The 23,552-nt window shown below is 34.8% G+C and overlaps 1 protein-coding gene across 41 annotated transcripts in view; it reads left to right on the forward strand.

Moving 5' to 3' along the window:
- The window catches only part of HDAC9 (histone deacetylase 9), a 1,020,499-nt gene that overhangs the window by 569,254 nt on the left and 427,693 nt on the right, over positions 1-23,552 (forward strand). For 21 of the 41 annotated variants that reach the window (XM_049093664.1, XM_049093655.1, XM_049093656.1 and 18 more), the window contains 3 exons: positions 17,849-18,090; positions 22,223-22,388; positions 23,391-23,517. In XM_049093664.1, the coding sequence (XP_048949621.1) occupies positions 17,849-18,090; positions 22,223-22,388; positions 23,391-23,517 (535 nt within the window). The remainder of the gene's footprint in view (positions 1-17,848; positions 18,091-22,222; positions 22,389-23,390; positions 23,518-23,552) is intronic. The other 20 variants (XM_049093665.1, XM_035698226.2, XM_035698211.2 and 17 more) reach the window with 6 other exon arrangements.

Below are 23,552 nucleotides of genomic sequence, written 5' to 3' on the forward strand. Positions count from 1 at the left end.
TGCTATTTAAGAAACTACTGCCTAATTCAAGTCAAAGATTCAAGTCACAAAGCTCTACTTTTATGTTGTCTTCTAAAGAGCTTTATAGTTTTGAGTTTATTTTTTGTGTATAGTGGGAGGTAAGATTCCAACTTCATTTTTTGTGTGTCTAAGTATTGCATTGTTCCAGCATCATTTGTTGAAAAGATTATTTTTGTATTATAAATTGGCTTAACACCCTTGTCAAAAAACAGTTGACCATAAATGTAAGGCTTTGTGTCTAGACTTTCTTTCATTGGTTGATACATCTGTCCTTGTGCCAATGCTTCGCTGTCTTGATTATTGTAGTTTTGTAGATCAGAAAGTGTGAGTCCTCTGCACTGTTTTCTCTTTTCAAGATTATTTCTGCTATGCTATTCGTTTCCATTTCTATATGAATTTTAAGATCAGATTGTCAATTCCTGCAAACAAACAAAACAAACCTGGGAATTTGATAGGGATTGCATTGAATCTATGAATCAATTTGGAGAGTATTGCTTTCTTAGTAATATTAAACCTTTTAATCAATAAACATGGATGTATTTCCATTCATTTAGATCTCCTTTGATTTCTTTCCAAAATTATCCATAATGTCACGTACAAGTGTCACAATTCTTTTAAGAATTTTATTCTTTAAAAAAAAGAATTTCATTCTTTTTTGATGTAGCTCATGTTTTACTGAACTTTTGTTTAGTCTGGTTGTACTTACTGACCAAAAGTTTCCAAGAATTTCTAAATATATTGTGTGGCTTTGTACAGTTAGGAAAGTGGCTTCATACAGTTAGGAAATTTTTGTGACTAAGAAAATAGTTTACTGTCATTTATATGTTCCCATTTTTGCTGTCAAAAGATTTTGCTCTGGGACGCCTGGCTGGCTTAGCAGTTGGGCGTTTGCTTTGACTCAGGGCGTGGTTCCCGGGTCCCAGGATTGGGCTTCCTGCATGGAGCCTGCTTGTCCCTCTGCCTATGTCTCTGCCTCTCTCTCTTTCTCTCTCTCTGTGCATGTCTCTCATGAATAAATAAATACAAATCTTTAAAAAGAGAGAGAGAAAAAAAAGATTTTGCTCCTTTAAGTAAAAAAATCCTATGTGTTTTGCTCTTGGTTTGAAATTAATAAAAATTTCAATATTGCCATAACATTGTTACTATAATTTAAATATGCCAGTAATGTTATACAAATAATTCCTACTTGTTTTTTCCAGTTGATCTTCAAATCTTGCTAACTATACTTGAAGATGTCTCTTAAATGCATCATCCCTTTCTTTCTATTATCTGTTGGGTAGCCCTAATAATTAAGTGGTTACCTTGTGGTATATTCTTTTGTTGCTGCTAGCTTTCTAATTGTTTCCCCATCCTCTATCCTCTAATATTTTGTACTCAGAAGCCTTTCTTATGACCCCTGCAGACAGAATAATTTTTTCTCCTTTCTGTGATTTCCTAATGTAAAGTGCTTATTAGCACAGTATCTTTCTTAGGGGCTCCTAAGTGGCTCAGTCAGTTAAGCATTTGCCTTCGGCTTAGGTCATGATCCTGGAGTCCTAGGATCAAGCCCCGAGTTGGGCTTCCAGCTGGGCGGGGAACCTGCTTCTTCCCTGTTGCTCTGCCTGCTTGTGATCACACTCATGCTCTCTCTCTTTCTGTCAAATAATTAAATAAAAATCTTTAAAAAAATACCTTTCTTAGAGAAAACTTTCAAAAAACACCACCTATCAGCATCACTAATGATTTTTCAGATAGTGTAGCCTTTGTCATATTCTCTACCTTTCGTACATCTTCTCACTTCTCTGCCATTAGATTCTCACGCTGCTTAAACTATAAATCTTTTGAGAGCAACAAGTCCTCACCTTTCTATGTTCAGGCCCATACAGTTCAGAAATTAGAAAACTGAGTTAAGTTGTAAGTCTACAAATGAAAAATTATCCATGATCATAAATAAATTAATCTGCCTTGCTTTTGTAGCTGTCAAATTATGGATAGCAGTAACTTGGAGAGAGCTTTATTGATCAGTGCATGAGATATCATAATTTTCTCAAGTTTGAAGTTGTCCTTTTTTGAGTTGCCTATTCCTCATAGGCTTCCAAAGACTTATGCATTGTTATTATTGTTATTTTTTTATTAGAGGGTGGGGGTGGTCAGGAGTAGAGAGAGAGAATCCTAAGCAGGCTACTTGCTCGGCATAAAACCCGAGGTAGGGCTCAATCTCACAACCTTGAGATCATGACCTGAGCCGAAACCAAGAGTTGGATCCTTAACCAGTTGAGCCACCCAGGGGCCCCAACATATGATATATGCATTTTTAAAGAAGATTTATATTCCTGGCTTTATTTTACAATTTGGCTTTATATATTCTATTTGCATAATGTGGGGAAGTTGTCATATAGCAATTTAAGCTAAGTGAAAAATAGCGCTCAATTCTAATGTACAAAAACGGAATCTAAGATGCTAATTTTTAAAAATCATTATTTTCATTCTGAATAACACTTACATGCACTACAATATTTATATTCCTTTCAGTTAGTTGTACCATATGCTTATGATGTTTGTTGGGTCTTTGTTCCTAATTCTTTTGGTTAAGGTATTACTTTTATTCTAATATTTTACTAATAGGATATTAAAATACAATTCAAGATATTCTGAATTTTAATTTCATACCTTCTTTTCCTATAACACATAGCAAATGACATTATCTTATTTTTAAGCTCATCTTTGGGTTCCACTGTTCCCCATTCTTGTTGCCCTTATCCTTTGAAACTGTAAAATCTATGAATGTAAGGATTATGTCTTAGTTTTCTTTGTATCTCAAATGCTTAAGCCAACATTGAATGAGTATTTTTTAAAGTATCCCATGGTTTGTTTATCATATAATTTAAAATTGAGAATCTAAATATTTTTCAAAGGGAGGAGAATTTCTGAAAGTAATTTCTTTCTTAGCATCTTAACATCCAAACTCTGCTTGCTCACAAGATGACTTAATCAGCACCATATCAGAGACAGCTTGCTGTGTTTACCATTGTTAGTTGGGCCAGCATATGTCCAAAACAGTTGGAATGAGAAAAACAGCATTGACTTGGAGCCAAACTAGAGAGAGGTGGGAAAAAAGAGTTTTTAGCTATTAAACAGGACCAAATGCTTTGGACAGTATAGGGTGCTTGGGGGGCGGGGGGGGGAGGGCAGGGGGGAGGGGGGATTTTTTAGCTAAAAAAAAAGATTTAGTTCATCTCTAAATGCACTGAAATAACAAAAATAAACTGGTGATGAGCCTTTAATTTTACTTCAGTGAGACTTGGTAAGTAATGTTATCTTCTCATGTCAACCAAAGAAGGAAATTCTAAGATATTTAAATGGTGGGTAATTTTTTTCAGTTTTATTTTCAACTTTAGTTGGTTTTTTTTATTCCTAATTACTGGCAGTACTCTGACTTTATTAAGCAATGTGAGTGCCTTCAATTTGAGCCATCACATTTCATAGAATCAGAACAATATATCTGATTTTTCTCAAGTTGGGTATCGTATTGCTCTATAGTAGCACTTGTAAGTAAGGAAAATATTTATTCTTGTAAGTAATGAATTACGAAATATAAGTATTTTTTGTTCCTTACACCCCACTGAGAAACAACTCTTGTAGAAGAAGTTATGTTTTCACTGAAACAAAAAATGGAAAGTAATATTTTGCTATGTACAAGGGAAGCTTGGAGGAAAAGTCGCCAAACACCACAATCAAGGAATAAAACAATTTTGACCATAATTGGGTTTTGTATCTCAAGCACAGCCTGCCCTCGGGTAATTTTTAATTAGATAAACCTTTTCTAAAGAGTTTCTATTTTCCGTTCTCTGTCATTTTCTCCTGTTTGGGAGGAGCTCGTCTCTTTCTCTCCTAAGAACCCTTTCCTTTCTCTGGTCAGAACTGCTCTGCTGGTTATTGATCTACCCAGGAGGTCAGTGAAGGCCAACAGTAATTGCCTCCCTCATGAGATAGACTTTCTGATAGAGACTAACATATACTCTATATAATTTAGTGGTGGAGAGAATAGCTTTGGCACTAGAAAGAAGCTTGAGAATCATCACTGCAACCTCTTTGCTTGATTTGTTTTCTACATGAGGAACCAAAGGCCCACAGAAATAGAGTGATCCAAGATTAGAACTGGAGACTCAGACCTCTTTCTGCCATGTTCTGCTTCTATTCTAGCCTTTGGCAAGATATTGCACATGAGCCAGGGATGAAAAGAAGAATGATGGAATACTTTATACATTTATTTATTCTCTAAAACGACAGGATCCCATGAGTGAGAGAATCAGGTAAAACACAGACATGTTTTTAACAATGTGATCTGACTAGCGAGTTTGGGGAAAGTATTTTCAGAATAGCATTAAAGATGGACATGAGGTTTGTACCCTGGGACATGGAAGGGAGGATGCACAAGAAGGGATGGCACTGTGTGTTCACAATCAGAACCCGTCAGGCCCCGAGGCTTGGTTATCAGGTCAAGTGTGTCAGGCCTGGCTTCCTCTTTTCTGAAGATGAGTTTTTCTTAGGAGGTGCCTTAGTCTTTTATGCAAATGGACATCTGCTGTGCCAGTCCCACCTGCTCCAGACATGCCCAGAAATTTCTGAACCTTGGCTTTGACTGAATCCTGCCTCCTGCCAACTTTACCTTGAGATGAATAAACCCAGCTGAATAGCCTACATCGATTGAACAGACACATGCCTAACTCAGCAGGTTGAATTTCCTTACTGACCTAAGGAATCACGTGGGGTTCTAGCTCCTTCCTTCTCTCCCTACCCGGCAGGGAAAGTGACCCCTCTACAAGTACATTTCTCTTAGGATAAATAAAAACTGCATCTATTTTTTGTTCTCTTACTTCTTTTGTTTCACTGAGGTAATATTTACTTCTTACAATTTCTTTCAAGGATTAAAAATTCCAAACCATTGATTTAAAACATTTTTTTAAACTAGAACTTAAATTTTTGCTTAACAAATGAGTTCTCAAGCTGCTGAATCTCCTCTACCAGTCTGATCTACATTATGTTATGAATTCTGTGGAAAATAAAATTGAAACCATTGGATTCAGAATGGCTTTGCTAAGCTCTATGATTAGCAATGTATTTCCTATGATCTTGGGTTACATTAATTTAAAATTACATTAATATCTGGAAGAACATTCGGATAACTATTTTTTTCCATACTTTTTTTTTTTTCTCTTACAATGCTAACTACTAGGGCTATTTTGTTTGAGGCACCAAATTTCTTTAGTGGTTTGGCTACAGATCTATCACTAGGGCATAATAGTCAACCTTGTAGTAGTATTACTGTAGCTTTGAGGTACATGTGATGTTTCTTTAAAACCTCAAGGTTTTAAAATATTCAGTATAAACTAAATCAGCCCACACATTATTAACAAAAATTTTAATGTCAAATAAAGACAATATCCTGTAATTTCTAAACATTCCTTTCTTAAACTCATTCAAATGTTGATTTCTATAAAATGTACTGGTCTTTGAATACATATATATATGTAATTATATAGCAACTGCTACACAGATGGGTGCAGTCTGTGTTCTTTATTTTATTAAAGGAAGTTTCAATTGAGCAAATATTTGTTCTAGATCTAGCTTCATGCGGGTATGTTATCTCTGCTTCATGGAAAGAGATAAATTAGAAGGAAAACCTACCTGAATTGTTTAGTGTGGAATATGGTAAAGTGACTTTCATTTAACATCATTCTAAATTAATATTTACCATGAATTTAAGTAAGCAATTCACCTTAAAAAAAGATGTTATATATGTGACCTTACAAGAAATTAACTTAACCTTTAAGTCACCTATAAAATGGGGATAATAGGCTGCTGTATGAAATGAAAAAAATTCATGCAAAAATTATAACTAGTGCTCAGCACACATTGCTCACTTAAAAATGCCATCATGCTTCTTTATATTTTTGTTTTTGTTTTCCAGTTAACTGCAAAATGCAAAAAACAGGCAACAAAGCCTAAAATTAATATATCAATCCAATGAAAATTCCAAGAGCTTCTTTACGTGGTGTTTTCCTTGTCAGTGTATTCTGCTTCCTAATTATGTAGGATAGAGAATAGAGAGGCAGCTTAAAAATTTAATTATCACAGGGAAACATCACTATGTGAAAATAAAAAAGTGCCTCTGCAGTCAATTTGACAGACATTTTCTGTCAGGGGCAGGTAGTAAATATTTTAGGCCATGCTCCTCTGTGGCACTCAACTCTTGACTTTTTAGTGTAAAAGCAGGCATAGACAGTACATAAATGAATAAGAATGAATGTATTACAATAAAACTTTATTTGTGAACACTGGAGTTTGAATTCCAAATAATTTTCATATCTTTTCTTTTTTTAACCATACAAGAATGTGAAAGTCATTCTTGGGTCATAGGTGGTTTAAAAAACAAAACAAAACAAAACAAAACGGGGCTGTCTGGGTTTGGCCCATGGGCCATAGTTTCCTGACCCTTGCTCTATAGAATCCTGTTTCTTTTTAATACTTTAAATAACTTCTTTCTTATACTTTGTTTGTACCAAGCATACCACTTCAAGTTGTAGACTAATCATCTCACAGCTGTGCTTAAAATATTGAGAGGCATTCTGTAATGTTGACAGTTCTCTGAATACAGGCCATTCCTATAAACAGATACTATGAGTTCTACCAGAAATCGAAGTTTTAATGACATCTAATTAAATAGAAACTGTAGAGAAAAATTATTACATTTTCTTATGCTAGATTATGAAGATCTTTAATTAATGTACAGAAACAGATATATTTATTTATATATATATTTTTTAATCCGATTTTTCTGATAACCTCACGGCCTTCTTTGAGGTAGACCCTTCTGCTTATCTCCAAAGTTGTGCCTTAATGGCTAGAGATCATCCCTCATAATGCACAGAGAATCATACACCAAAAAAGCTCTGAAATCAGAAAAAAATAAACCACCACAGTCTATCCTGTCAAATCTTTTCTCACACTGTCAAAAAACAGCTGCCTCTTCCTTTTTGTTACTACTTACTTTCTTCAATTAAAAAAGTAATCTAAAAATTTATGAACACATTTAAATCTCATTAACACTATTTACAGTTAATTATGAGTCAGTACCTCCACCTCTGATACAATCCAATGGGATTTAGTAATCAAGTACTAAAGATAACTTAGTTAATAGGCAGTCTTTACCTGTAAGTTAGTGGATTCAAAATGGAAAGTAAAATGAATTTCAAAAAAATTGTCTAGACTCAACAGAGTTTTCTATAGCTAAAAGAAAAGAATGAAATACCAAATTTGCACTTCCTAAATACAGACATGTTTCTTAAAAAAAGCATCGAAACACAGGTGTTAAGAAAGATGCTTTGAACTCACCTGAAAATACACAAATGTGTCAAAATATGCCGGAATGTGTTCTACTACAAATCTCTCTATTGTATGTATTGGCAATTACAGTGGTTCTCTACCTCTAAAAGAAAAAAATATGTAATATTGTTTTAACAAAAAACTCTTCAGTCTTGTTTATATCAAGGTATGCGCCAACCTGAACTGCATAGAAATTAAACTAGATACCTGTTTTGTAGAACTCATGAATAAGAGGAGTGGCTAAGATCATGGACTCTAGAACTGAATGGTGTCTGTTTTTATTTCTGTTGTACACTTAGTAGCTGTGTAACTTTGCCCAAGTTCCTCTCTGGCATCCATTTCCCTCATCTGTGAACAAGGATCATGATCATGTCTACCTCATAGGTAACCAGATAGTCCAACCTCATATAGTATTGTACAAAAGAATAAATGAATTAACATCTATTTTATAAAACATTCAGAACAGTGTTTGGCACGTAATGAGCACTGGTATTGGTGTTGGCTTCATAATTTAAATTAAAAGAAAGCAACTCTCCAGACTGACTAACATTATGGTATCTTTGTTCTTAACCAAGTTTAGAAAGCCAAATTTGGAACCGGCATAGGGAAGTCACATTTTATTAGAATGCTCAAGCCCTGAAAACTTTGCATAATTCCAAGCTTGCATAATTATTTTAAAACTCACATATTCAAAGTGCTTCCTGACAAAGGATAGTGGGTATTTCTACTTATGAGCAAAAGTGGTGCCACCATGTGGCAATAACATAAACACAGGTGCCAATGCATTTGTCTGGCTAGATTTGAAATTATGCAACGTTAGATGAATTTTTTATTTTTTAACATTTACTTTTCCCCCCAAATTTTATGTACAAAGTGAAACTTTATTATTTCCAATTCAAAAATTCCAAATTCCCATAATTCCATAAAACAGTAATGCATGTTCTTTGAAAGAGCAGTAATGTAATTTGCTTCTGATTTGAATTTAGCAAATAAAGAAATAATGCAGTTACAACAGTGATTTTCAACTGAATTCCATGGAGTCTGGATTCCCAGGGGAAGGAGCAGAGCAGAAGCTAGTGGGTGAGACATGGGTTCCTCCTGAAGAGTTGTGCTGTTTTTTTATGTTGGGGCTATTCAGAAGGTTTTATATGAAGGAAGTGTCCAGCTGTTTAAAGAAAGGTTTTTAAAGCCAGTGCAATCCTGTATTAGAAGGTTTTAGTGGGACTGAAGACTTTTCATTTTGTAATGAAGATTTTTTTTTTTAAGATTGTATTTATTTATACCTGAGAGACACTCTGCCTCTCTCAGAGGCAGAGACATAGGCAGAGGGAGAAGTAGGCTCCCTGCAGGGAGCCTGATGTGGGACTCGATTCCGGGACCCCAGGATCACGACCTGAGCCAAAGGCAGACCAACTACTGAGCCACTCAGGTGCCCCTGTAATGAATATTTCCTGAGAACTTAATGTATAGCCCAGACCTGGACAAGGAAAAAAAAAGTGCATTGGTTGAAATCCTCTTCCCATTTTGCAGCATTGAAGATTAGTGGGCAGAAAGGAAATCTCAAAGAGGAAGCAAGGGAAGCTTCATGCCTGGCATCTCTGCTCTTTCTCTCCTTGTACTTGCCTGCACCTTTTAATTCATGCTGTTGTTTTGAATATATTAAGCATTGAAACTCTCAGAAAAGATTGAAATATTTTTTACTGGTGAAAGGTAATTTTCCTGGCAGAATGCAAGAACCAATAAAAGCTCTTTTTCTCCTATCAAGAAAGAACACAGTTACATACTTCCACAAACAACAGTTCCTGTTAGAAGAGTGGGAACACATTCTTTGGAAAATTATATTTGCTGAATAAACAAAGGTATTTGGGACATGAAGAATGTTGTTACAGACGTGTATCTGCTGAGAGAGCTGTTTGGCCAATCAGCATTCATTCAACTGAAACTTACTTATTAAACTTATTTTACATTTCAGATGATGGACTAGAATGTGGAGTCAGAAGGGAATCTGCTACTATAAATACTAGGTTTTCATAATTAGAATAAAGTATTGTTAGCCATTTGCAAATAGTAATAATTTAGTAATTATATGTAACCTAGAAGAACATACAAGTTTTAGGAACAAAATACATGAAGGAAACAGTTTGTCCCCCCCTTCCTTGTAAAAACCACTTTGTTTGTCCCAGGTGATGAGTTGTTATATGAGGCTATATAAATAACTTCTGGGGATTAATATTTATATTTTCTATTTTAAGACTAAAATTTCTCATCTGCCGAAGGTGTCATTCGCAGGTAATATTATGTCAGGTTAAATTTTTATCTCAGATTACAAAATAATATGGATTAGGTTCTTAGCTCCTATTACCTGGAAGTTGCAGAAATTGGCTTGATCTTGTTTCCATCATGCAAGAAGCTCAATGAAGCTTTTACTCAGTTCTCAAATAGTGAGGAACTAGCAAACACTGCAATAGTTTAGAACTAAGTGGGTATTACAAATGAGTTGGCAATTCATGTTTGTGTTATGGTTTGTTATGACTGCTTAATTCAAAAGCATATTTGCAGAGAGGGAATTTGAATTAAGTAAATCAAAATAGTAAGGCTTTGATTAAAAAGTTAGCTTTCTTTAACTTAAATGTTGATATTTCAAGGCCTACTGAAATTTTAGTCATTTGTGGTTATTTTTGTTTCCTGCTCAGACCCCTGGGAAATAAGAGAATAGTAAATCAAAGCCCAGATTGCTTCTTGCATTTATTTTCTTTTCATTTATGCCATGTATTAGTGTACTCGAAGAAACTAAAGACATGTATAACTTGAACAAAATCACTTTGAGGGAGAATTATATTTCCGGACTAATCAATTTAAATAATTCTTGTTATAAAAATTATTCTTTTCGTGTTTGATAATTTCCTAATTCTTTTTTATTTCATGATGATGCTGTCATAAGTAGAAACAGTGGAAAATCAGATAGGAATATTTGTATTACTAAAATGATATTTGGGCAGTTTTGTCATCAGACTGAGGATATATTACCTGTTTTTCTCTTATCCCATGTTTGATGTTACTTAATTCATTAGTTTACTCAAATTTATTAATTTACTTTTTCAGAGAAAATGTGCTTTCCAAGACAAAAGTGACACTACACATTTCAATGAAAAGCCTTCACTAAGGGGTATTCTATATTTTTAAAATCAATTATTGGTTATTTTAGATAAAAAGTTAAAGAATTTTGATTAAATTAACTTTGGGAGGCTCCATTCTTTTCTATTTACATATATTAATCTAATTCTCCATTTTTCAAATTAGAGACGAAAAAATTCTTAGCTTACCATTCTGGCCTGATTTTCTGATAATATAACATGGGATGATCATTTATAAATTAGGCCTTATTGTTTAGATCATTCTGTACTGTGACCTGTTCTTGGTGATCCCCACTGAGAAAACAGCATGGATGGGTAAATTTTATTTGAGTCTTTCCACCCTACTTTGGTGGTTGTCACCTGTCAGTACACTGAGTTTTCAGGGTACATTGAGATCTGGGAAATGTGAAATAACATAATAGATAAGAAAATATTTGAGATCATTTTTCCCCCCAAATACTTATTCACTATTGCCAGAAACTTACTCAGTTATCAATAATTTAAGCAGTTGAATAATATTTATCTGAAATTCAAGTGGTCAGGTCAAAAGGACCTAGAAAGTAATTGCTTTAGGATTTTAATGCCATGTGTATATGTGTGCATCTGTGCACATATATTTCTAATTTTATTCCCATATGATTCTTCGGTCATTTATTCATTTATTCCTCCTATATGATTCTTCTGTCAATTATTAAGTTATTCTTTCATTCATTCTAGGTATGCATGAAGGCATTACTCTGTGTTCATGCTATACTAGACACTGAAAATACGGTCCCTCCTCTCATGGAACTTAGGATAATAGTGAAGGCAGACAAACAAATTTATGAAAGGAATTGCAGAATTTAATAGGCAAATGCAGTAAGACTTGGAAAGACCTCCTGCATCAAATCATTTTTATTATATGAAGGTTAAGTAAGAATCAGCCTAGAAAAATGGGGTGGGATTGGGTTTTAGAAAGCAATGACATGTATGAGGTATCTCTGAAATGTAGGTGAAAGCATGGAGTGTTGAGGAGCTGCAAGATCAATGTGACTTAACTGAAGGGAGAGTAGGTGGTGTTGAGGCTAGAAACACAGGCTGAAAGCATACCAGACGGGGACAGGCCAGCCATGTTAAAGACTGGTGTCCACTGATGGATTTTTTAGCCTGGAAAGTGACAGATGACTGCTTCAGTAAAACAATCAGTGGTGGTGCTGAGGTCTTCGTGAATTCAAAAAGGATTTGAGAGTGGAAAAGATGATTTCTGTCAATTAGATATGGGTGATAAAAGGGAGAGAGAGGAGTCAGATACCACTTCAGTGTTCTCTCGCTGCAATAATTGAGACCAGAGGTACTGGGGAACGAGTAGTCTAAGACAGCTAAATGGAGAGTGCCAGTAGTAGTTATACATATGGGTTGCAAGTTTGGAATAGATGTTTAGGATGGAGCTAGAATTGTTACCCTCAACAAAGCAAATACAGTCCTGGAAATGGAAGGGATCATCACGGAGAGTCCTGGTGAGAAAATAGAAGAAGGCCCGTGTAGGATTCTAGAACAGCAACATCATTGCCTTTCATGTATCATGTTTTCTACATAAGTTTATGGGTTGATCTTCTGCAGCAAAATATGAGTTCTCTGAAGGCTTTCCTGACTTCCCTTGTTGACTAAAAGCTTTTTTGTTATTTAATAGGGCTTTACAAATATTTGCTGAATAAAGAAATTAATGAAAAATGATATATCAACCTGATGATACATAATAGCAATGACTACAATGTTGTTCTAGATACATACAGTACTAAATAGTCTCTGATACTTTATTTAGATAGTATATCTAAAGAATTTGTACAGCTATGTAGTTATTGAGACAAAAGCCTAGAGAAACAAGATACAAGCATCAGGCATGCCCTGTCCTCCAATAGCTTTTTGTTCCGGTATAACCAACAGGTTATAAGGAGTAAAAATGTAAATGAAAATACGTAATTGTATGTGTGTAGTTCCAAAACATTCTTAGAAGGGGGTGAGAGGTGGTAGCAGGATTTCAGAAAAGGAAATAACGAGGTGACTGAAATGGGTTTAAATCAAGTTCATGGAGCTGAGGGAAGAAAAAGACTTGAGTTCTTCTATTTATTTCCCCAAGCCCATGGATTCTACCTGAAAAACTCTCTCCAGCTATCAAAATAACCAATGACAACGAAGTGGCAGTGAAGGTAAAATCTGTCCCCCATTGAAGGGCAAATTCCTTAGATTGCTCAAGATGCGATTGACATGCAGTGCTATAGTTAGAGCAGACTATGATGTACTACTTATGAATTGTCGTCTACCCATCCCCAAGGCCTCTTCAGTTTCTGTTCAAGAAGGCTCACAATGAAAACTACTTACGTTAGCTGATCAGACAATCAGAGCAACATTTGTTTCTCCCCAGGTCTAGCGATTGTAGTTCATATGTCCCCTTGCCAGTGGTTGTGGACAACCATTTCCTTGGTATAAACAACTTAGTTTCCACATAAACTGGCTCTGGGCAGCATTGGTGATGCTACTACACCCTGAGTTACAGCTGTGGTAACTATGAATATTAACTGAGATAAATATGGTCCTAGTTTTTATTGCATTTTTCAGGTTTTGATTGTTAGGTGAGTTGATGCGTACAAATTGGTGGTGGGATGGTACCTATACCAATCTTTTGTGAAAACCTCTAGTTTGCACTCTACTGCTTTGAGATCTCCTTTCAGAGGATCTGCATTAACAGTCTTCAGCCATAGTTATGATAGCTGTAAATGGTCAAAATTGTGCCTTCTTAGAATTTTTCTATCCATGGGGTTTGCAAATTGTTCACTTAAAACAGTCTTAGAATAGATTCTTGTTTGTAAATTAGCTAAGAGCAACCAAAGATTTCTGGTTTTGAAAATAGAAAATTCTTCTTACTTACCTGTGCTATAAATAACAGTATCTAAAGTGAAGAATTAAACACTATGGCTGCTAGATTATCCTTTGAACTCTGAATTAACACTTTAAAAAATATTTTAAAAAATGCTTGTCGAAGAAATTAAGTTACAACTATCAACAGGGTATGTCCGTTACTTAAATAAATGTGGTTAATATACATATCTATATGATCTGAGATTTTTATTTTGAAATGGGAGCTTTTTTGTTTCCATGTTCATTTAAAAGTAAAAACTATTTCTAAAACAAAATTGCATGAATTGATTAATGCTAAACAGAAGAAGAAATAACTATCAAAGAAGCAGTTAAGAAAGACACTGGAGAAAGAATGAACAGGGCTCTGTAAAATGATAATTAAGGCTAGTTGATATATATTTGGAAATGTTCTGACTGGGCATTTGGTATTAGAATAATAATATAAATATAACATATATATGTGTTGGCATGTAGTTGAAATCTCAGACAAGCATAGTAAGTCCAAATAAAGTTATGAGGTCTTGAGCTAAAGTAATTGAGATCTGTTAAGAAAACATCATTTGTTTATAACTAGTGCTACTAATAACTACAATTTGTTGCATCAACTTCTTTCTAATTTATGCACCACTGGCACCTGTTCTAAGTAATTTGTAAGGAATTTGCATGTTCCTAGACAAGAAATGTTATGAATAGAGATGATTCCATTTCCTCATTGTTAAAATTGGTGGTCAATTTTTTCTTGTAAGTTGATTATTTCTAATTATGATAATATAGCAGCTGTGGACAATGCCCTTTCTTTCACATTCTGTGCTATGAGAGTGACTATAACTTGTTGAAACTCCGCCCTGGTCTTGTGTTACTGTTATTGCTCCTGGGGAGGCTTATTAGCCTGTCACAGACGCTGTAAGAAAAATCCATCATTTCTTTTGGAATACGATGAGTCTTTGTCACCCACAATGCAATTAATGTTAAAAATAGAAAGAATGGTTATGATATGATTATGATTAGCCAGAGATGAGCTATTGTCCAAGTAACAGAACTAATCCAGCAGGCCAAAGATGACCTACACAGCACCATCAGTTTGCTGATTGCCATTTCTCTCTGAGTTTGATGAAATATTCATGCCTTCCCTCTCCTCTCTGCAAGCACTATTGATTTCTTGTATAAACGCTGCTATATTTAGTCTAGACAAATGGAATGTGGATTGCTGCTGAATAAATTGGATGAAAGGCTGGGATCTTGCTTGCCGCTTTCTCTCAGTCTTGGGCAATTATTTATAATCAAGAGCAGTTTTTGTAAGTTGAGGGTGATTTTTCACAATTTAGTGATTAGTCTCTGAACAAAGGCAAGCAGTTAGACACAATCATTTCTGTTGGGATAGCAGGTTAAGAAGTCAAATTACCCTTTGAGGTTTACAATAGCTGTTTTGGAGAGTTCTGGGACTTTTTTCACCCTTATCTTGTTTTGTAGGGAGGGGTTTTTTTAGGGATTTGATGTTCACAGTTAATGGATATGAAGAATGCCAACAAGAAGAGACCCCAGGGTCTCCTGAAATTCTATATTTTGACTTTATAGGGTTAAATTCTGACCTTTGTTTATTGGGATTTCCATGCAAACACTGGGGGCTGTAGTTTGGCCTTTTTAATGCAAAAATGAAATACATCATTAACAGTCATTGCTTTTCATTGGGACCATGCCAACTCTATAAATTAATGCTCAAAATCTCATGTTACTCCAGAGTCTTGATTGAAAGTTCTGCATCAGACACTGCAACTAAGAACTGTTAAAGGCCATCATGCTCGTTTAATCCCAAACTTGTCATAATTACTATCTCTATTTTCATAAATATCATTACTTTAAAGGACACCATCCACCAAACTATGGTTTATTGATAAGTTGTTTTACCATTTTCATTAAAGTGACATATGTAGTACCATCAATGCAAGCTTCTGATCAATACATTGAAAAGTGACCAGTGTTAGCAACCCAAGATTGATACCAACTCATCTCCCACCCCACCCACAGGTGCACACCACATGCCTTGTACGCACATGCAATTCAAGTGATAAGTAAGGACATTAATGTTTCATTTAGTATTTGCAGCCTTAACCTCTACAGATAAGATTTCTGTTAGTCTTTCTCAACGTACTGAAAATAGCTCTTAAATCCACATGGAATATTAACTTTGTAGTTCCCAACCTGGAATTTGCAAATCTAAGTTACTTACAGTAGTAGTCAGAGCATTAGATGCAATTTGGAAAAATACAGAAAAGTAAGAAGGGGAAAATTATTCTTATTTCCAACCCAAATACAGCTATCTTCTGTTCTGTATCTCACCAACCTTTGCTACAAGAATTCAGAGACTAATACAATTAAAAACCCATTAGGATATATGCTCTAAAAGGGCTGGAATTTTTGTCTTTTTTGCTTTCCTCATTTAAAATCAGGCTTTGGAATTTAAGATTCTCAATAAATGTATGTTGACTTAAGTTATATTTATTTAAAGAGTTATCATAGGGTATATGTCACTTTTCTTACTGTTTTTTCCTTAATGTTGTAATAGCATTCTTCGTGTTCCCATAAACCTTACTTTTAATGATTATGTGCTTTTCTATTATATGGATGTGACATACTTTACTTAGACATTTCCTTGTAGTTGATGATTTCAATCAAAATAATACTTCAGTAAACAGTATGACATTGAACTATTTCTTTTCCTGTTACTATTGTCTTCTTAAGATACATTCCTAGAGTTGGCAAACTTGAATCAAATGGTAGATTATCTAATGCCTCTTCTGACATATCCCCAATTTTTTTTCAGAAGTTTTAAGCCATTTGGTAGTACCACTTACAATATATAATTATATATTTGGTCGTATGCTTACACAATGAGACATTATATACACACACATATGCACACATGAATCATATAGATGATATTTCATACTTAGAAAATGAGATCTTATTTTCACCTAAAATTTGCATTTCTTTACTAGTAAAGGTAAATTTAAAACATTATTTATATTCCTGTATTTTATTTTTTTCCATTTTTCTAGAAGTTTTTCTGTTTTCATTTTCTAGTATTAAATGGAAATCTCATACAATTTTATTTGCTTACTTGCTCTTAATATTTTTGCTTTGTTAGCCAAACAGTGTTGATTTATTTTCACACATAAAAAAATTCCATTTTGATATAATTAAAAAAACCCAGAGCATTTATTGAGAAATGTGCTATATGTTGTAGGTACTTGGTATGGATTATCCCACTTACGCCATTTAACAACTCCCATGTTGTTACTGCACATATACCTTACCTATGAGCTTTTGTGTTTATACTGTCCTACAAGTTATCTAATAGAAGTAGTGCTGAGAATTTTATATACATTATCTAATTTTTTTAAAATTTAAATATCTTATAATTATTCTTATCAACTTAATTATTCTCATCCAATATTTCTTCCTCTAATGTTTTGATTTGCTTTAAGCTTCCTCACCATTTTTGTGCCTTACTCATTTTAGGACTAGATAACTGAAATGCAGATTATCATCTTTGAAAAAACAGAACGTGGAGACTTGGCTACTTTTACTCCATGTTTAGACTTAGTGCCATTGTTGTGGTTGATTAACTAATCTACTCACCATTTTCAACATTTTATTTTTTTTAAGATTTTATTTATTTATTCATGAGAGATACAGAGAGAGAGGAGGCAGACATAGGCAGAGGGAGAAGCAGGCTCCTCGCAGGGAGCCCGATGTGGGACTCAATCCCGGGCCCTGGGATCATGCCATGAGCTGAAGGCAGATGCCTAACCGCTGAGCCACCCAGGTGTCCCCCGTTTTCAACATTTTAGTGTGCAGATTTGTCCAATAGCTCTGCAGATACATGGTTGAAAGCTTTAATTCTTAAGGAATTCCTTAATTCTTGAGGAATATATCTTAGAATATATCTTCTAACTCTGACTACAAACTAACATGTTTGCAAGTATGGCAATTAAGTTGTGATAGAAGTTCTCTATTACAACTTGGCATCTTTTCCTCAATAGAGTAACACTTTTTGTCCTAAGTTGACCTGACTTGTGTAAGTCATCCAGCAAAGTAAGTTTTATGAAGGACTTTGATATCAGGAAATAATTGGGTTCATCTCTGTGGTTTTGGGGGGATTTTTTTGGGGGGGGGATTCATTTCTTTGAAAAGAGAAATTTAGAAGATTCATGAAAAGAGTATTGCTGGGTAAAATTAGCATAGAGTCCATTTTACCAAAACTAATACACTAAAGACCTTTTAATGATCCTTGTAAAAAATGACTACACTTGTTGACATAAAATTTGTGTGTAGGATCTAATGTCTTTTATTTTTTGTTTCAAAATCAATGTGCTAATTTCCTATCCTCTGCCGTGCCCTCCACCCTTTTTTTTTTTCTCCTGTTTCTCTAGTGGATGTGAAGTCAGAGGTTCCTGTGGGCCTAGAGCCCATCTCACCTTTAGACTTAAGGACGGACCTCAGGATGATGATGCCTGTGGTGGATCCTGTTGTCCGTGAGAAGCAACTGCAGCAAGAATTACTTCTTATCCAGCAACAGCAGCAAATCCAGAAGCAGCTCCTGATTGCAGAGTTTCAGAAACAGCATGAGAACTTGACAAGGCAGCACCAGGCTCAGCTCCAGGAGCACATCAAGGTAGCAAATGTTTCCTTGCCTCTGACAGCTCTTCACTCAGGAAGCCTGCTACAGGACATGGGCATAAGAAGAGCACTTGCAGTGGTGCAGAGCGGGGTGGGGTGGGGGATGTTTCACAGCAATTAAGACATGGAAGTATGGCCTGGAGGAAATTGTGATTGTACTTTGGGTAAGTAGTAAGAATGCTGACTAAAAACCAGCTTTGCTCTTGGAGGGGCCTTTACCATTCTCATCCATTAGTTTACAGCGTCAATTGTAGAGAATAGTAACTTCCCAACATCTGTTTAGTTTGTCTTCTACGTGATTTTGTTCATTTGCCCCATCTATTCTCCACCAAGAACCATGAACTTGGGAAGATCTGTTTTATATTTTTTAAAAAAACTTCATAAACTATTTACCAGAAATGACAAAGACAGAGCCTTCTTGTTTTGGTTTTGATTTTTAAGTGGATTTTTAAAAGTTTTTATTTAAATTCTAGTTAGTTAACATACATGTAATATTAGTTTCAGATGTATAGCATAGTGATTCAACAGCTCCATACAGCACCTGGTGCTCATCACAACAAGTACACTCCTTAATCCCCATCACCTATTTTACCCATCCCCCCACTCACCTCCATATAAGTAAATGTTCTGAATATATCCTAATTTTCACCATGAAGAAGTCCTCATAATGCACACATTTAAAATAATGACATAAAAAGCTCAAGAGAATTATATATGAAGAAACTGGTGCAGATATTTTAAATATTTATTACAGAAATTTAGTAGACTGCAGATAAGAATTTAATGAAATAATTTTGGGAGGAGTTGACAATTAGAGCCAAGTTGCATAAATTATTCTAAGAGAAATATATCCATGTCCCAGAATTTTTTATGATGGACTGTTTTGTTGTCAAGTCATTTTAGATGTATCTATGTATCTATTTCTTCTTGTATTATTGAGATAAATATCCCTTTCTCTTTATTTGTGAAGTGTCCTTCAAATTCTTGACAAAGACATTTAAAACAAAGCTATTTTGGTCTGATTAAGTAGATGTTTAGTTTGAATTTATTATGACAGTAACATAAAGCAGCGAATATTTATAATTTAATTCCATTTTTATGCCTATGTCCTTCAAAATGATGTAAATACATGTTAATTTAATAATACAATAAATTACAAGTTCTAGACACTTGATCTATTACTCATACATCAAATACAAGCACATTTGTGTCAGATTAATATAGATAACTAATCTATGTCAATATTATAAAAATTTACCACATTAATTTTAGCGTCTCAGAAGGTAAAAATGCTTCTTTTACCTTCTTCCCCCCATGTCCTTTTTTTTTTTTTTTTTTGAAAGATACTTCTTAGCCTGAAAGGCCAATTTTATCTTCTTTTCCAAAAAAAGCTTTGATATCTGATATAAAACATTATAATTTCTTCTTTACTGAACTTTACTAAAAGAACTCTTGCAATTTATTGATCTATAAGATGTTTTAAAACTAAGAGTGAGAATTTTGTGTTGGGTCTCATATGGAACCAGTAGGTCATGGCTGTATTTTGTAGAATAGGAAACCTTCCTTTAGTTTATAGACTTATTTTTGAATGACTTTAAAGCATTATTATTTGACCCTTGAAAAAAATGTTAGGAATTAATGTTTAGATTTCTTTTTCCATTCATTCTTGGTGTGTTAGGATGACAATGATGAATGAATAAAATTTATATTTTTCACCATACTTTTAAAAGTAACTGTATAGTTCATTTTGCTGTGGTACCTGATTCATATTGCCCTGAAGAAGTTTAAATACTTCTTTTCATTTATGTTTAATACCTTTTGTAATTGTAAAGATCAATATAAAATATTTTAAAGTAATATATTTCACTTTAGTAGTAGTAGCTAGTAGGAAATTAATTGTTACTCTAGCTTAAACAAAGTAATACAGGAAGTTTACTGACATCTGGAAAATATAGGAAAAGCAGAGGCTCTTGTCAGAAAAAAAGATTCTGAGATAGCTAAAAGGAAAACTTAGGTTTTGAAATGATTTTCCAAAGTAATAAACTGTTTTCTCAGAAACAAAGACCTGCTTTAAAATGCCTTTTAAATTTAGGAAGCTTTTACTTTTTAAATCTTTTGTTTCATTTTACTTAACATTTTTTATGCTAAGAGTTGATGCTTTTAACATTCATTTGACTTTTATGTTTATAAGAAACAGTACGTGAAGCTTTACTTATAGTAGCATTTTGAATCTTTGGCTTCTATAATCAACATCTGTTGAGTTTGATGCTATTATCCCATTTCTCTACCTAGTAAGCTGAGGCATAGAGAAATACTGAAACTTGCCCAAGACCACACAGCCAGTAGACAGTTGTTCCAAGGTTTGTAGCCTTGCCTTATCTGCCATCAAAGCTACCACATCATCCTCCCCGTGTCCTATATCAGAACATCTGAAACTGGGTGGTTGATGTTTTGTTTCTTTCTCTTTTTTTTCAATGGCATTCTGGCAATCTTCAGTAATGAATAATAACTATGGGAATTAAATTGTGTGCTTTTCTAGATTCCTAAAATAGATTAAATTTGATTGAAGCACTAAATCAATTCCACCAATCCCTGTAGCTGTATAGAATTAATACTTAAGGCAGGATTTAAGTACAGTTATAAATTCTTTTTTACAATGGAGTATCTAAAAACATCCAATAAGGGATTGATACATCAAAGCCAAAATGCCAAAGATTTCAATATGAAGAATAACTAGAAATGCTTCTAACCTTATCCTTCTAGGAAACGTGAGGCTATCAGGTTAGCATACAGAGTTGGCTTCCTTTTGCTCCAGAATGCCTCTGTTGCTATTCCACAAACCTTTTGGTTTTTCTCTCACTTTTTCAGCATAAATTTTAGGTACCTATCTAATATAAATAGCAAATTACACCAACTTTATTAGGATAGAGATCTAAAAATAGTAATGACAATTAAAATTAGTATGGTCTAAACTTTCAAACTAAATTTCATGTGCATTCTGAACATGTGTGATGGAGATTATTTCTCTTATGTATGAGGAACCAGGGGTTTGAGTAGTTTTGTAAGGTTTCATATCTAGTAGATTTCATATCTAGTATTCTCAGAGCCTAAGTAGAACTCAAAATCTTTAATTATTCCACAGTGAGCACATTTACTATTATTTGTAGGTATCTACTTCTGCATCTGAGGATAAATGGACTTGTCAACAGAGTTATTAAGAATCCTTCATGTTCATGTTACTCGTTGTTTGGAAGTGAAGTCAAGGGATTCAGACATACTGACAGTAGTTTGGTCAAAACAAAATCACTTCCATTATTCTCAAATTTGAATGTTTTTTACAAACTGGATGAATGAACTAGGCCTCTGCTATTTTGAGAGAAAGCCTTTTACAGATGTATAGCTTACATTAATCAGAACATTCTCTGTAATGTTTTGAAAAATTTTAAAAGATTTTATTTGTTTATTGGAGAGAAAGAGAGAGAGAGAGAGAGCACAAGCAGAGGTCAGAGGGAGAAGCAGACTCCCCACTAAGCAGGAAGCCCAACTCGACTCCGGGCTTGATCCCCAGACCCCGAGATCATGACCTGAGCTGAAGGCAGATGCTTAAGCAACGGAGCCAACCAGGCGCCCCAGGTTTTGAAATTTTTAACATTCATTCTGTTTCAGGTAGACTTCAGCCAAATTAACTGATTTCTCACCCTTCCTTTGGTTTATTTTTCATACCATTTCTCAGGATTGGAAATGAAGGTTTCAGTTGTTTGTTTATAATTGGAGGGGCATGGTAGAACAGACTGCTAGGCCATTCTTGCCTTTGCCTATTGCATATATTTCAGGTGTACAAAGAGAAGCTACTCAGGGAACTAAAGAGTAGAGCAAATTTGGTAACGATTTTTGGTGGGGTGGCACAGGTAATGAAGCTACCTAAAAATTTGCTTATTGATGACTGAAGTCCATTTATGGCATTAGTTGTTTGTCTTTAGATTCAATAATTCACAAAAAAAAAGTGAGTAAAAAATGTAAACTAAACAGAAACAAGTTCCAGAAGCTCCTAACAGTTTGATTTTGGTCAGTGATGACAATGAAGCCTAAAGAAATTGCACACTCTCATGTCTTTCTCTTCTCGCAAGTTGCAACAGGAACTTCTAGCCATAAAACAGCAACAAGAACTCCTAGAAAAGGAGCAGAAACTGGAGCAGCAGAGGCAAGAACAGGAAGTAGAGAGGCACCGCAGAGAACAGCAGCTTCCTCCTCTCAGAGGCAAAGATAGAGGACGAGAAAGTAAGAGGCACCAGGGTAAAAGATCAATCTCTTCCCTCATGTTTAGCTGATGTCATTCAGAATAAAGCCTGATAAGGAGTGAATTAAACTTATCGGAAAAAAAAAAAGAAAGAAAAGAAACTTGTCAAAACTGGCTGCATTTAATTAAAAGAATAAACTAGGGACCCAAATACAAAGCGTTGACATTCACATCTCATCTCCCTGCATTCAGGCTGCACAGCGCCTCAGGAAGCAAACGGAGCATTGTTTGGCAAAGATAACTGATTTTTGTTGTTTCAAACCTTAAAAACAAGGTTCCATGAAAGCAACCTAGCCATGCTGTATTGTTTTATGATAGACTTACTCCTCATTTCCTCGCTAGACCTTCCACCTGCTCAAGTAATAATTGCTCTGTAAGTCAAGCCTTGCCTCCATCTAGTTTTTGAGTACCCAGACTTTGGGAAGATTTAAGGCAGAACATTTGTTGAAAAAAACTATCCACAAGAGGGAGACAGATCCAAATAATTCCCCTGTCTGAGGTCAGTTCAAAATCAGGATGTAGCAAGGTTTAAAATCAGATGACTTGAACTGGAACTGTCAGCAATATTTACATGCTTAATGCTCAAAAGAGTTTTTTAAAACACGAGTTTTTCAAACTAGCAATTCAGGAAAGATGACTGTATTGTGTTCAATCACTTCTATGGTCCCCTAAGACTCTTGATTTTTAAAAGACAATGTTTCATTCCTCATTTTCTTTAACCTTAAGAAAAAAAATAGTATTAATTTTGAGACTCCCCATTCTGCAGAAGCAATTAAAGAAATTATCAAAGGTCCTTTGAAAATTGGCGGTTTGAGCAGTAGTTATAAAACATTACTGTGCCATTCTCAAAAGCCCGTTTAGACTCTGGTTTCTCTTTTAGTAGGAAGCTTCCTATACAGTGACCAGTGGTATTACTTCTTAATTTTTGCTAAATGCTCCAGAGGCTTGAAAGAACAGAGCCCCAAATCAACATCTGTGTCTGTATGTGTGTGTTTCAGGGGCAGTGGCAAGTACAGAAGTAAAGCAGAAGCTTCAAGAATTCCTGTTGAGTAAATCAGCAACAAAAGACACTCCAACCAATGGAAAAAATCATTCCGTGAGCCGCCATCCCAAGCTCTGGTACACGTATGTTCAGTGTTTGGCCGTTTTTTTCCCCGGGG

This window comes from Canis lupus, chromosome 14 (genome assembly GCF_003254725.2).
Source record: "Canis lupus dingo isolate Sandy chromosome 14, ASM325472v2, whole genome shotgun sequence".
In the NCBI taxonomy this organism is placed as follows: domain Eukaryota; kingdom Metazoa; phylum Chordata; class Mammalia; order Carnivora; family Canidae; genus Canis; species Canis lupus.